General features: G+C 54.2%; 1 protein-coding gene across 1 annotated transcript in view; it reads right to left on the reverse strand.

The window, feature by feature from the left end:
- The window catches only part of LOC120370368 (mucin-2-like), a 31,869-nt gene extending 22,307 nt beyond the window's left edge, over positions 1–9,562 (reverse strand). Inside the window, exon 1 of the mRNA XM_039484951.1 lies at positions 9,346–9,562. Within this exon, the coding sequence (XP_039340885.1) occupies positions 9,346–9,424 (79 nt within the window). The 5' untranslated portion in view covers positions 9,425–9,562. The remainder of the gene's footprint in view (positions 1–9,345) is intronic.
- Positions 9,563–14,437: the final 4,875 nt, after the last annotated feature.

Consider the following 14,437-nt stretch of genomic DNA (forward strand, 5'->3'; position numbering starts at 1 on the left):
AGACAATCCTGGTCACTTCCCTCACTAAGACATATGCCGGGGGAGGAGGGGGGGCTGACTAGTTTTAAAACAAAAGCTTCACAGCACTAGCACATTTCACTGTTAAAGGAAACACTGTTCACCCTTCATAACAAATTGCGATGGATTGATTCAAGGATGGCAGAGGGGTCACAGCAGAGCCACTCGCCTCTCCCATCCATCACCATCACAGGCCCCCTCTACTATCCTCCTCTCTGGAGAGACTCTCTTGCAGAAACGTTCCTGCCATGCTAGGTTACTGCTCCCTGTGGAGAGTGAGGGAGCTCTGTGCATTAGCTCTGACGTGCCGCAGTTTGCCTGTCTGAGGTTATCCTGTTTGACAGCAGGGAGTTAAATTAAAGGAGGCCGTGAGGAGGAAGCGAATCAATGACAAAGATGCGGCACAGTCCAGAGAAGAAGGGTCACAGAAGAAACAATGAGGCAGGTATTAACTGGGAAATGTCCCCTGCCTGGTTGATTCGTCCCAGACCCGAAGCTAGGCTCAGCGGGGTTACACAAACCTTCCCTTGGCCTAGGGAAGAACGGAGCCTTCAACGGGCTGTCAGGAGCTGCTCCGCTAACTGCAGCCTAGAGAGACAAGTAATGGCTGAATGGGACTTTCTAAAGTGTGCAATGAACGACTAAGGCTTACCTAAGGGGAAACAGGTGGACCGGCCTTGCCTCTGACTGCCATGCACACTGGGGTGAATGAATGAACAAGGCTTTGTTCTGAAGAAGCTATTCGAGTCCCTTTAATCAGCTGCTATCACAGGCTCCTGGAGGGAAAAAAAGGTTTGCAGGTGCAAACTCCCTTGGGCCTGTCAGCTTGACAGCTGGTGAACCAGGGGCTGGAGCCCAGAGAGCCAGCCTATGAGTGGTGGGACCGTGTGGTTTCCACCCAGAGAGAGAGGAAGGCAGCAAGGGGGTGCCCTCAAGGGGGGCTAACAGGATCTGAAGTGCAGCCTCACCCTGTAACGGTGACCTGGCCCAAGTGGAGTTTTTAGAGCGGGACTCTCTTCCCTTCCAAAGTGGTGCTAGCTTCAGGGGCCACATTCCCGCCCTCCAAGAGAAGCTCCTCCGTCTAGGCTGGGCTGTAAATGCGGCTCTCTTAGATCACAGGCCTTCCACCTCCCTTGCAGAGCTGGCGAGGTGAGCTAGTTCCATCTTAACTCCTGTGCAGACCACTGTTCTGTGCATCTCTCTCCTCAGGGCAGCAATGAGACCGTATGGCAGGGAACTGGAGCTGTGACAATCCAAGCTTTATGCACTGCTGCTGCCCCTACCCAGACTGCGAGTGGAGACGTCTATCCCGGGAGCAAAACAAACAAAGCAACCCCAGCACAGCCCAAGGTGGCCGGGAGAACAAGCTGGCTTCATGGACCAAAATACTCTACACATTTATTTTTAAAATCAAGCCCAATGCTGCCAAAGGAAGCGGATTTCCAAAGGCAGCAAAGAAAGACACTATTGACAGACGCTAACACAGGCCAAATCCTTGCTCTCTCAGCAGAGAGTGAACGGGCGAGTTATAACAAACAGCCGGCAGCAGCCGGAACATTTCCAGAGGGATCCTCCCAAGTCCCTTGGTTTTTTTAACAAAACAAAGAGGTCTTTAAATGGGCGTGCATGCAAGTCTCTAGCACTTTAAATACCTATCACCAGGCAGACGTTGCCAGAGTTCCAGCCCGACTGCAGCAATGGGACCGGATAGGTACAAGTTTTCCTCCAAGTGTTAGCAACGTTGGAAGTCCTTGGATAGGCATGCGGGCTGTTGCCCCAGCCATTCCATGCAGCCCTGCTCAGCTTGGTCTAGGGGAACAAGGTCAAAGTGACAGAAGCTCCCAGGGCCTGGTCTACATAAACTTCGTATTGGTTCAACTATGTCAGTTGAAGGGGACTTAACTGAAATACATAAACCAGTACAAGCCCTAATGTGGACACAGTCACAGGGGCATTGCAGTGCCTTGCACCAGTAGTTTATTCTCCTTTCCATACAGGCACTTTTATACCAGTACAATTTTGCTCATACTAAAGCTTGTAGCGATATAGTTAGAGCAGTAAAACTCTTGTGACTAGACAAGCCAGAGTCTGGCTGGAAGTCAGGAGCCTGAGTAACTTCTATAAATGGGCATTAAGGACTTTAGAAAGTTTTACCCCTAATGGCAGCACTTAGCACCTGCCAAAGTCTCACCTGCACTAGGGATCCCAACATTGCAAGTGCTGGTGGAGCTGCAGCAGGGTGACTACCGCTGGCAATTTTTAGAAAGTTTCCTTGGTGGAAATGGGGTCACAGAAGCAAAGAGGGTCAAAGGATGTTCCAAAAATCCTGAGTTCTAGATGACACACACACACAAAAACCTACATTAAAAGAACATGAACGCTGCAAAGCCAAGAACTTCAATGTTAGGCAAAGTCAGAATTAAGGCTGCTCATGCAACTTTAATCCAGCTTCCTTGTGCAGCTGCATTACGACACAATCGTCAATTAGATGATCAGATATTATTTTTTCCACAGGACCTCAGCCTCATTTAGGGCAAAGGACAGATGGTGCAAAATCAATGAACAGCTATTCAATATTGTTTTCCCCATATTGTTCAATGTATTGCACTGGGTCTTATTTACTGCACGTTATTCAAACCCGGCTCTGAAGACATTATTCATTTCCTCGTGGGCTCTTCTGTGGTGCCCATCCGTAGGGTATCTGAGTGCTTCACACACTGCAATTACATTTCCCAACCCCTGTGAGATGAGGAAATGTGATTATCCCCATTGGAGAGATTCAAAAAATATCAATTAATTGAGATGCCTAGCATGATATAGCACGTTGTGTGTTCAAAGCACAGCTCCCACCGACTGCAACTGCAGCTGCGACTGCTTAGTCCTTCTTCAAATCAGATCCCAGGGTCTCAAGTCAGTTACCCAGAAAATGAGGAACACACAATTAGTGACCTCCTGTGAAAAGTTTGGTTTAAGGTGATTTGACTACCATCCCACAGGCACACTGTGACAGCGGCAGGGACAGAATCCAATTCTCCAGGGCAGCATTCCGCTGCCTTAACCATGACCCCATCCTTTCTCTTCCTGCATTCCCTGCCGCATCACTACAGACCTTCCACAACAGATGAGGCAGGGATCCTATAAACAACAACCTCCTTGGCGCACAATCCTGCTCCACCCCAGAACAGGTCTATTCTGCGCAGTGAAGGAGGCAGAGGTCCCATGGAAAAAAATAGCACACAACTGTGTAGTTAAAGAATGGATCATAAAGCACACAAGAGGACTGAATTATGGTTGCATGGGCAACTAAATAAGCAATGCTGCCAAAAGGGGTTTTTAGTAATATAACCGAGCCTACACTAGGGGTTTTTGCAAGGACAGCTGTGTCGGTTCCTCAGGTGGTGATATTTTTTCACATTCCCAGCTATGCCAGCAAAACGTTTATGTGTAGACCAAGCCTGACTTTCAAGCTCACACAGGAAATCAGTGGCAGAGCAAGAACTGAACTGTTTCCCTCACTGCTGGAACATCCTTTATCTCATTCACAAGCTGTCTAAAAATCCTGCCTGATGTAATGATAAACCTTCCTATCCAGGTCATAAGCTGACCAATGGCTAACTGAGAAAGCAGCTAGTAGGAAAAAAGCCTCCTGTACAGGCAGGTTATTCCATAGCTGTCCACTACAGATTGTGTTGCAGTTCCTCTGAAACAACTGGAACTGGCAACTGTCAGACAAGATACTGGTCTAGATGGCCACCGTCCCAAACCTATATGACAATTCCTAGGATTGTGAGAGGAGCTTGGTATCTTACCATAGTCAAAATACAGACACACTACTATGATGTGGTTACAGCCGATACGAGTCAATGCATGCACACAGGATTTTTTCCCAGTGCAACTGTGCATTGGTCATACACCCACCACACTGTGTAATTGTGCTGGTGCATTCTGGGAAAACACAGGCCGCTCTCCTTTACTGCCTCAACTGCTGGGGCCAAGGGCAGAGGCCTGCGGGTGTCTCCCACGGTGGACTCTTTTCAGGTTGTCTCCCTGCACAGAGAGCTAGGACTGTCTCACCTCACTACCCAGGCACTGCTAGAAGCAGCAAAGCTGTTAGAACCAGGATGCAGCCTAAGTGTTGTGCTAGGAGTGTGGTTAGGAGGCAGGTGTTAACATGGATCACGTGTTAAGTCAACCAAGTTACACACTCTGGCTATGTCTGCACTGCACAATTAATCCACATGGATCAGCAGCCTGGTCCAAGCACTCAGGTTAGCTTAGGCCGGGAGTGAATATTCCCACTGCAAAGCCACAACCATGTTACTATGTCCTTCCGTCTCTGCGCCTGCCCATGTGCGTCTGGGGGCACTGCAGTGAGGACCAACAAGAAGAATTACACAGATCTAGGATAAAGAAGGCTCAACTGAACATGGCAGCTCCTACATGCAAGTTTCTGATAGCCCTGCAATTCTACAATAAGTGAAAAGTAAACGGGGGGGTTCTCCCCCAGACAACTGCTTACACATCATGCAAGGCACAACCCAGTGTCATCCTCAGTAGATTTCTCCTCCCCAGGAGCCTAGATTCTGAGCGACCCCGCATCAGCCACAGCGCACAAGCAGTTTGGCAGGGGCATGGGCTGCACAAGTCACATTCTGGGCAGGGGTAAGTAACAAACAGCTTTTCACGTAGGTCCAGTGTGAGGTAGGAGAAAGTGTGACATCCCTTCTGGCATCAGATCCTGTGAGACAAGCTTCTTCTCTAACAAATGGAGCATCCAAGACTTCTGGGGGTTGAAGGCCCTTGGCACCAGTCAGGGCTCAGCCCCTTGAAGTAAAGATGGGCCCAACCTGCAAAGAAGTTTGGATCCTAACCAGAACTTCCCCAAAGTTCAAGAGATTTGCATCTCGGATTCTGGCTAAGGATCCAGGAACACAGAAACTGCCACATTAGAACAGACAGAGGGGCAAACAGTGGCCAAAAGCAAATAATCAAAAGAATGAAGAATGCCACAGACGGTACCTGGCTGTAGCCCAGAAGTGGAGATTTTTCTGATCCCCAGCTGATCACCCACTTATACCTTGAAACAGGTTACCAGGGGGCTAGGGAAGAAAGAAGCCTCATGTGATGGGGTATCTACCCCACACTGGCCCTAAAAGGGTTAAACTGGAGCTAGAGAGCTTAATGAAGGCACCAAGGCTGGGAAGGCCCATCTGAAGATGAGGCCCAGCTGCAGGAGGAGGTGGGTGATGAGCATAAAGGGAAGAAGCCCAGAGGGGAAAGGATCCTATAGTCTCTCTGTGGTGGCTGGAGATTCCAGGAAGGGCCTAGCGGGAGGCAGATGTACAGAAGCCCAGGAGGGGGCTGTGGGGAAGGCCACAGTAGGAAGAAGTCAAGGGAGGCAGCAGAAGCAGACCTGAGCTGTTCGCTGCAGGGTCCCTGGACTGGAACTCAGGGGAGAGGAAGGGCCTGGGTTCCCCTGCTGACCACAGGGAAAGATGGTGCAGAAACACCCTGACTAGGAGGAGGGGGGAAGGAGAGAGAAGCACTATTGAATTAGGAGCTGGGCTTCAGGGGGAAAGCCCTGGGAGGTGTTGCTCAGCACCAGGCCAGGAGACCGACCCTGCAGACTAGCGCCCTGAAGAGTCTGCCAAGGAACGAGCCCTGCTAAGGGGGAGCAGTTACGTTTGAGTTCCGTTTATCGGCCCAGGAGAGAGAGGTCCAAATCTGAGCTGGCTGGAGGGCTGGCATGAGAAGAGGCTGACCACTACAGGGCCATAGCAGCTGTCAGTGGGGAGCACCAGATGGGGGAGAGTCTGTCATGCCAGGGTACGGGGGTGAGGTTCCAGCGATGAGTCAACCCATCCATACCCTCCTTTAGTATTATGTGCTAAATACCCCACCCGTCATTTCAGCACATTAATTGCTTAGGACCAGCTCCAAAGCCCACTGACGTCAATGGAAGACTTTCCCCTGCCTTCAGTGGGCTGAGGATCAGGCCCTCATACTTCCCCATCTCTGCCACTTCTTCTTTCAGAAGGCCCACAGAGACCTAACGCTTCCCCCTAATCCTTAGCTCCCACTCAGCGTGAGCCCCTAGCGCGTGCGCTACTGATTACTATCGCGCACGCAGGCAGGGCTCCGACCAAGGTTCTCTAAATCCTTAGATCAAACAGACAAGGACAAATCCCACTACTGAAATAGTGCTTTACAAAATTAGTCCCCCTTCTGGAATATGGAAACATTCCCCTAACTCTTAACTAGTCTCATTGATACGGGGTCAACTTATGTGTAGCATGTGACTTTTAACAGTGATTGTTCATTCCCCGTGAGTTTTGTGAGTACCTAGTATAAACTGCAAGAATGAAAGAATGCTCTCTAATACTCATACAACTCGAGCACTTTTTTAAAGTTAGCATTCCTGTTTTTATCCCCTAGGCATAAGAGCTACACACAACTCTGAGCGAAGGACACTGATCACTTCTCCAAAGTGTCGGGTTTACTTCACCCCAACTCTGTGCTGGTAAATGGTGGATTTGGTATCTCATGAAGGGTCCATGCTGGCACCACAGCAAGCAGAGGCAAGTACTTAAGTTACTGTTAATTGTTTGGCCCTTCTACTGAAGGTTCAATCCACAGACTTCAAAGCACTTTGTGAAGGCGAATGACTCAGCCCTGTAAAGTCACTGCTTCCCACCCCCAAGATAGGTCCCGCTGGACCTACACAGAACTCAGGTCTCCTAACCCCACAACCTGCAACAGCAACCCCCCTACCAATGCACTGAAGGGAGACACATGCTGCGTTCTGGGAGGCATTCAGCATCAAATACTGAAGGGTTTCTTAGCTTTGTTAATCCCCTTTAAACAATTTATTTGTATTTTACTGTAGCACTTAAGAGCCTGATCCATGGACCAGGATGCCACTGTGCTAGGAGCTGTACAAACACCGAACAAACAGCCCCTGCCCGAGGAGCGCACAATCTAAGAATAAGCAAACAGGTGTACAAGGAAACAATCCGAGGGCACTAATCAGCACCATGAGCAGCGGTGTCTTGTTCGGCTCTCACTGATGTATGTTGTAAGAAGTCTAAAAGAGGTGCAAGAGGCGGGGGTGAGCACCCTGGGGCAGAAGGCAGTAGCGGCAAAATCTATAGCTTGAAGATCCATGACTCAGCCCCAGAAGGATCTAGATCAGTGGTTTTCAAACTGGGGTACGCGTATCCCTAGCGGTACACAAGCTCTTGGGGAGTACGCGAGTAAAATCCTGTAATGGAGGACTGCCATTAGATTGCCAAGTCTAATCACAGGGTCACAACAATACACCTATCTCAGACGGGGGTACGCTGTAGACTACGTTATTTGGAAGGGGGTACAGAGCCCAAGAACTTTGAAAACCACTGATCTAGATGAATCCCACCTGTCTATTCAAAGGATGGGTAAGAGGTGGAGAGACATTAACTGCAGGTTCTGACTGGGCCAACCTCCCAGCAGGAGCTTGGGTGAACAGCACTGGCAAGGGAGCTTATCCCTGCCTCCTGGTGGCGTTCACCAGGTGACCCGCGTACCTCCAACACGCCTGCGTTGCGGGATGGGATCGGACCCAGGCGATGGGAGAGCCAGCGCCAGGCACTCTGCTCTGGCACCATGCGCACCCCTCACCAGAGGGGAAGACCAGCTCCGGCCCTGCCCGGTGCAGACCTCAGGTGCCAGCCAGGCACCCATCCAGCTGTGCAGAGGGCGGCGGGCTGCAGTGCCTGGAGCTGGGGCAGTGCTTAGGGCTCCAACCCACGGAGGTGGTGAGGGCACCATGCACCGGCCCCACACCCCAGCTGGCCCCCTGGGGGCCATGCGCAGTTACTACCACTGGCAGGGGAGGAGGGGAGGGAAGGGTGCTCCCCACCTGGCATGGGTGGGGGAGAGGAGCTGGCGGGGTGCCCCCCTGGGTATGGGCAGAGAGGGGGCGGAGTAGCTGGGTGGATCTCCCCCTGGGGCATGGGTGGAGGGAAGCTGGTGGGTGCCCCCCTGGGCACGGATGAAGAGGGGAGGAGCTGGCTGGGTGCCCCCCAGGGCACAGGAGGAGTAGCTGGGCGGGTGCCCCCTGGGGCACAGACGGAGGAGGGAGCTGGGCAGGTCCCCCTCGGGCACAGACGGAGGAGGGGGGAGCTGGGCGGGTGCCCCCCCCCGGGAGGAGCTGGCTGGGTATGGGCAGAGAAGGGGGGAGCCGGGCGGAGGGAGCTGGGTGAGTGCGCCCCCCCGGGAACGGGCGAAGGGGGGGCTGGCTGGGTGCCACCCCGGTATGGGCAAAGGGGGGGAGCTGGCTGGGTGCCCCCCTGGGCACGGGTGGAGGGGGGAAAGCTAGCTGCCCCCCCCCAGGCACAGGCAGAGGGGGGAAGCTGGCTGGGTGCCTCCCCCCGGTATGGGCAAGGGAGGGAGCTGGGTGGGCCCCCCAGGGTTCCCCCGGGGAATGGGCAGAGGGAGGAAGCTGGCTGGGTGCCCCCCCCCAGGCACGGGCTGAACCAGGGAGCTGGCTGGGTGCCCCTCGGTACGGGCGGAGGGGGGGAGCTGGCTGGGTGCCCCCCCGGTACGGGCGGAGGGAGGAGCTGGCTGGGTGCCCCCCCCCGGGAACGGACGGAGGGGGGAGCTGGCTGGGTGCCCCCCCGGGAACAGGCGGAGGGGGGGGAGCTCACTGGGTGCCCCCCCGGGAACAGGCGGAGGGGTGGGAGCTGGCTGGGTGCCCCCCCGGGAACAGGCGGAGGGGTGGGAGCTGGCTGGGTGCCCCGGGAACAGGCGGGGGGGGAGCTCGCTGGGTGCCCCCCCGGTACGGGCGGAGGGGGGGGAGCTGGCTGGGTGCCCCCCCGGGAACAGGCGGAGGGGGGGGAGCTGGCTGGGTGCCCCCCCGGGAACAGGCGGAGGGGGGGGAGCTGGCTGGGTGCCCCCCCGGTACGGGCGGGGGGGAGCTCGCTGGGTGCCCCCCCGGGAACAGGCGGAGGGGGGGAGCTGGCTGGGTGCCCCCCCCGGGCACGGGGGGGGGAGCTGGCTGGGTGCCCCCCCGGTACGGGCGGGGGGGGGGGAGCTGGCTGGGTGCCCCCCCGGTACGGGCGGGGGGGGAGCTCGCTGGGGGCCCCCCCGGGACCAGCCGGAGGGGGGAGCTGGCGGGGTGCCCCCCCCGGGAACAGGCGGAGGGGGAGCTGGCTGAGCTGGCTGGGTGCCCCGGGAACCGGCGATGGGGGGGAGCTCGCTGGGTGCCCCCCCGGGAACAGGCGGAGGGGGGGGAGCTGGCTGGGTGCCCCCCCGGTACGGGCGGGGGGGCCGGGCTGGCGGCGGCGGTACCTGGCAGCGGCAGCAGCACCCCGGCGAGGAGGCAAGCGGCGGCGGCGAGGCGGAGCAGGGCGCGGCCGGGCCCCTCCATGCCGGGCTGGGGGCGGCGGGCTCCGGCGGGCGGCGCGGGGCGACAAGGACCCGGGCGGGGGCCGCGGGGGCTCGGAGCCGTCGCGTCTCGGTGCCGGGCGCTGAGTCGGGGCGGGCGGCTGCTGCCACGTGGTTCGTGCCCCACACGCTGGGCGTGTCCCCCCCGGCCGCCCCCCCGTGCTCCCCGCCCCCCGGGCCGCCCCTCCCACCGTGGTCCCCGCCCTCTAGCCACCCCCGTGCTCCCCACCCCTGACTGCCCCCGGGCCGTCTCCCCATCCCCAAGCCCCCATGCTCCCCGCCCATCTAACCCCACCCCGTGCTCCCCACCTCCTGACTGCCCCCGTCCGTCTCCCAAGCCCCCATGCTCCCCGCCCATCTAACCCCCGTGCTCCCCACCCCTGACTGCCCCTCCCGGGCCGTCTCCCCATCCCCAAGCCCCACCATGCTCCCGCCCATCTAACCCCCGTGCTCCCCACCCCTGAATGCCCCCGGTCCGTCTCCCAAGCCCCCATGCTCCCCGCCCATCTAACCCCCGTGCTCCCCACCCCTGACTGCCCCTCCCCAGGCCGTCTCCCCATCCCCAAGCCCCCATGCTCCCCGCCCATCTAACCCCCGTGCTCCCCACCCCTGAATGCCCCCGGTCCGTCTCCCAAGCCCCCATGCTCCCGCCCATCTAACCCCCGTGCTCCCCACCCCTGAATGCCCCCGGTCCATCTCCCAAGCTCCCCATGCTTCCCGCCCATCTAACCCCCGGTGCTCCCCACCCCTGACTGCCCCTCCCGGACTGTCTCCCCATCCCCAAGCCCCCACCGTGCTCCCGCCCATCTAACCCCGTGTTCCCCACCCCTGACTGTCCCCTGGGACCCCTGCCTTCTGAACCCCCAATCAAGCCCCCTCCCTGTCCATCCCCTGTGCTCCCCTCCCTATGCCCAGCCCACACATACACCCCTGACTCCCCTTCCCCTGTGCTCCAGGGAACCCCATCCCCTACCTGCCCACTATGCTCCCCTCCCCATGTCAGCCCCACTGTGCTCCCTCCCCTGGGACTCCCCCGGCCACCTGTCCCCCAGGAGGACCCTTTGCCCCTGCCCCCCTTGCTCCCCTCCCCCATGCTTAGGGTGACCAGGCAGCAAGTGTAAAAAATGGGGAGGAGGAATGGGGGGGTAATAGGAGCCTATATAAGAAAAAGACCCAAAAATCAGGACTGTCCCTATAAAATCGGGACAGCTGGTCACTCTACCCATGATCCTCTGCCCCACACCCTGTGCCCTCCCCGGGTTACCCCACCATATACATACAATGGCCCTGGACTCCTCTCTCTAACCTGCCCCTCACCCCCAGGTGCTCCCCTCTTTGAACTGCACTGCTGTCCTCCCCCTCCCTCCTCTGCTGGGGCCTTCCCAGGGGGCACCCCCCTGATCTGCCCTCCTCACCCCACAACCACCGCTTATGTCCTCCTGTTCCACCAATCACCTTTTCTAACCCCAGGCAGGCCGGGCTCTTTGTCATTGGCCAGAGCTGCCTTTATTTGGGGGGGGGAGCCCTAGGAGTTACCCCATTGTCCATACTATGTTATATATTATAAGGCTTGGCTAAGGTGAGGGGGGTGGACACGCAGCCAAGGGGTGAGATAGGAGCCTTATTATGCTCTGATATTTGGCCCATTGATGACCCCCTTCCTTTCTTGGGATAGAGGAACAAGGATACTTGTTGCACAACATTTTGACAGAATGCTCAATGTCTTAGGAGAGATCTTCATCTGCTGACAGGGTTCCATGTCATGTATGCCCTTAGCCCTGTTTATTCCCTGATTGTTTCCCAGGTCAACAGACACATTTAGCTGCTCCGGGGCCAGGATTTAGAAGGTGGTGGTTTTTCACCCCATCTCCCATCCTATCAGACTGATCTTTTTGGAACAGATCTCTCCCACACCCTCGTTATCTGCAGCCAAGATTTTCAAAAGTGCTCAGCACCTACAAGTGGGGATCCAAGTTCCCATTGAAGCATCAAAATAAGTGAGCATCTTTTTCAAAGGGGCTCTAAACATCTTGTGGATATTGGACACTAAGCTCTTGCAAATCCGGCCTTTAGTAAGCACCCCAGTGGATGCTGGATCCAACAGCAGGTGTGAATGCAGAGTACTTGAAAATCTGTCCCTAAGCTCTTTTGAAAATTGGCCTCACCTGTCTAGTCAACATTTAAAAATAGGGAACATTATAAAGCCATGCTGCCAGCTAGCTGAGGTGGGCTTGGCCATAGCATAGTTTGGTTCACATTGCTCTCCAGCCTAAAGTGTAATTTTTCCCTGTTAGCCACCAGTTCCATCAACGAGTGGAACTGACCTGGCACATGCCATGCAGAACTAGAGCTTCTCTGATGCCCTCTCAGCTTTTGCAGACTCAGATTTTATTTTTTAAATAAATTCAGTTTCAAGCCCTTGTGGTTATGAGGAAAACTTCACCCATGTGACATAATGCAGTTATCTGCCTGAGTCTGCAGACAGGCATCCTGAAGCAACAGATCCAAGAGATATGAAAATCCCTACTGCATCTCAGGGGGGTTTAACTCTGAAGCCTAATTCTAAACTACTTTACTTCTAATCACTTTAGCAGAAACAGCCGCCTGTCCTGGAATTATGGACAGAGTTTGGGACTGTGGCTGGATGAAGCCTGAGTATAGTCCTCCAATTTCTTCCTTCCTCACTCTCCAATCTGACACCTAGACAGGGCCCAAATAAAAAAGGTTGAAAACTACTTTTCCCCAAATGGTTTTGCCTTTCTTTATTCATCTGGCAAATGTTGATAGATTTGCTTCTACTGAGTTATGAATGGGATTGAAATTAACATGGCTCTTTGGGTTTAACAACAGCTGAAATTATAGACTCTTATCAAACAACTTTGTCACCAATGACTATCACCAGAACTCTTGGAAAGATGTTTGGTAGCTCCTTGTTGCTGCTGAGCCACCGACGGAAGTACGGAGTGGTATTTGTATGGATCCGAGCAAAACAGAAGTAATTGTTGTTGTTTTTTAAATTTCCCAGTGACTAGGTGGTAATCTTGTTTAGAAATCATAGTTAGAATCTGGTAAAAAGTTGTAACAACCAAGAGAACATATTTGGGGTCAGGTGGCCATGAGAGTGTATATTTTAGTTGGGGCAAGTTCTGTGTTTGTACAGGTCCTAGCACAGTGGGGTCCCAGTCTGTGACCGGGGCTCCTAGGTGCTACTGCACTACCATGTGTCACGGTTCAGGGCAACTGCACCTGTATTCCCCCTTGTGGTCCACCAAAGGCACCCATGCTAGGCACTCAGCTCCTCAGCTGTCACCTCTTTGGGTAGAGATCCATGTCTCTCTCCCTCCTGACCAGGGATTTCCCAGGCTGCACAGTTCCCTGCCTACACTGGGATATCCCCAGCAAGCCAGACTGGCTAAACAGGCCAGCATCTGCACTTTGCTTTCTCTTTGCAAACCCATGAACAGCGAAGTTGCCAGCTGTTATAAGTTCCCACACAGCCCTTTCTAACAAAGCACAATTTATTCCTGAGGTAAAAGCATTATACAGAAAACATATTTTAAAAAAACAATACAAGTTCCTGCAAGCATGCTACAAGCTTACCAGAGGTCACCCATTGGTCTTAGGGGACCGCTGTAGGCAAAAGACCTTTCCAGGAAGAATTGGGGGATAACTTGGACAGAAAGTCTTTTCCGTTGGCTGGATCAGAAAGAAGGCCCTGAGCAGTTTAAACTCAGGCTATTTATCCAACAGTCCTTTCTTTGTCTGTTGGTCTCTGGATAATCCAGTGGGAGCCAGTCTAGGCGAGCCTTTCCAGGTGCTGGGACTTCGCTGGAGGCGTTACCGCCTGAGTGAATTTGCCTAATCACCTCCCACGGTTCTAGTCTCTGGAGAAGCCCTGGTTCTCCGCCCCCATGCAATCACATACCATCCCTGACTCACAATGATACATAAACTTCAGACAGAAAGATCCCCCAAAGATATCACAAGAAATTGCCGTTACACCATGTATGTGCACCACTGCCCTCTACTGGATGTAATCAGAATTGCTCAACTTTGTGTTGTACATAGACCCTCTATTGCCGGCAGATCATTTGTACTTTTGGAATAACAGCATCTGAGTTTTTTCCACCACAGTATTCTGAGTGGTCATGGTGTACAACATAAGGACATCTAGGTGGATAGATTTAAGATGGATTCAAGGGCAGATTTTTCCTAGGAAGTCACTGCTAAGGATGACTGTATATAACCCACTGGCTCTTCTGTCTCTAATATCCTGTTGAAATACATGCCAAGTTCTTGCAAGCTCCTAACTCCTCACTTCTCTGGAAAGTGGTGTCTCTGGAGACACTGAAACTATATATGTTACAGCTGTCCTATGGCTAGAGAGGCCTTCAGTTGTCCAGGTTACCAGTCCATTTGCTTTAGTTAAGCAGTGACACTTGATGCAAGATATTTTCAACAGCATAAAGATTATGGAGAGCATCATGCTGCTATGCCCTAGAGCAGTGGCTCTCAAACTTTTGTACTGGTGACCCCTTTCACACAGCAAGCCTCTGAGTGCGACCCCCCCTTATAAATTAAAAAGACTTTAAAATATATTTAACGCCATTATAAATGCTGGAGGCAAAGCGGGGTTTGAGGTGGAGGTTGACAGCTTGTGACCCCCCCATGTAATAACCTCTAGACCCCCTGAGGGGTTGCAATCCCCAGTTTGAGAACCCCTGCCCTAGAGGCGGGTAGTAAATAACCTGCAAAATATGTGCAAAGGCAACCCCCTACAGGTCACTGCTATCGTTTACCAGTTCTGCTCATTCATTCATTCATGCCCGTCACCCCAGTCGGGGTATGGGCCGCCAACAACAGATCTCCAGAGTCCTCTATCCTGGGCCATTTGCTCTAACTGGTTCCAGGTATAGCCCATTTTTGTGCAATCAGCCTGAAGGTCACGTTGCCAGGTGTTTAATACAGCAACAGCTCTCCTGTCAACAGTCGCCTC

Source organism: Mauremys reevesii, linkage group 8 (assembly GCF_016161935.1).
Source record: "Mauremys reevesii isolate NIE-2019 linkage group 8, ASM1616193v1, whole genome shotgun sequence".
In the NCBI taxonomy this organism is placed as follows: domain Eukaryota; kingdom Metazoa; phylum Chordata; order Testudines; family Geoemydidae; genus Mauremys; species Mauremys reevesii.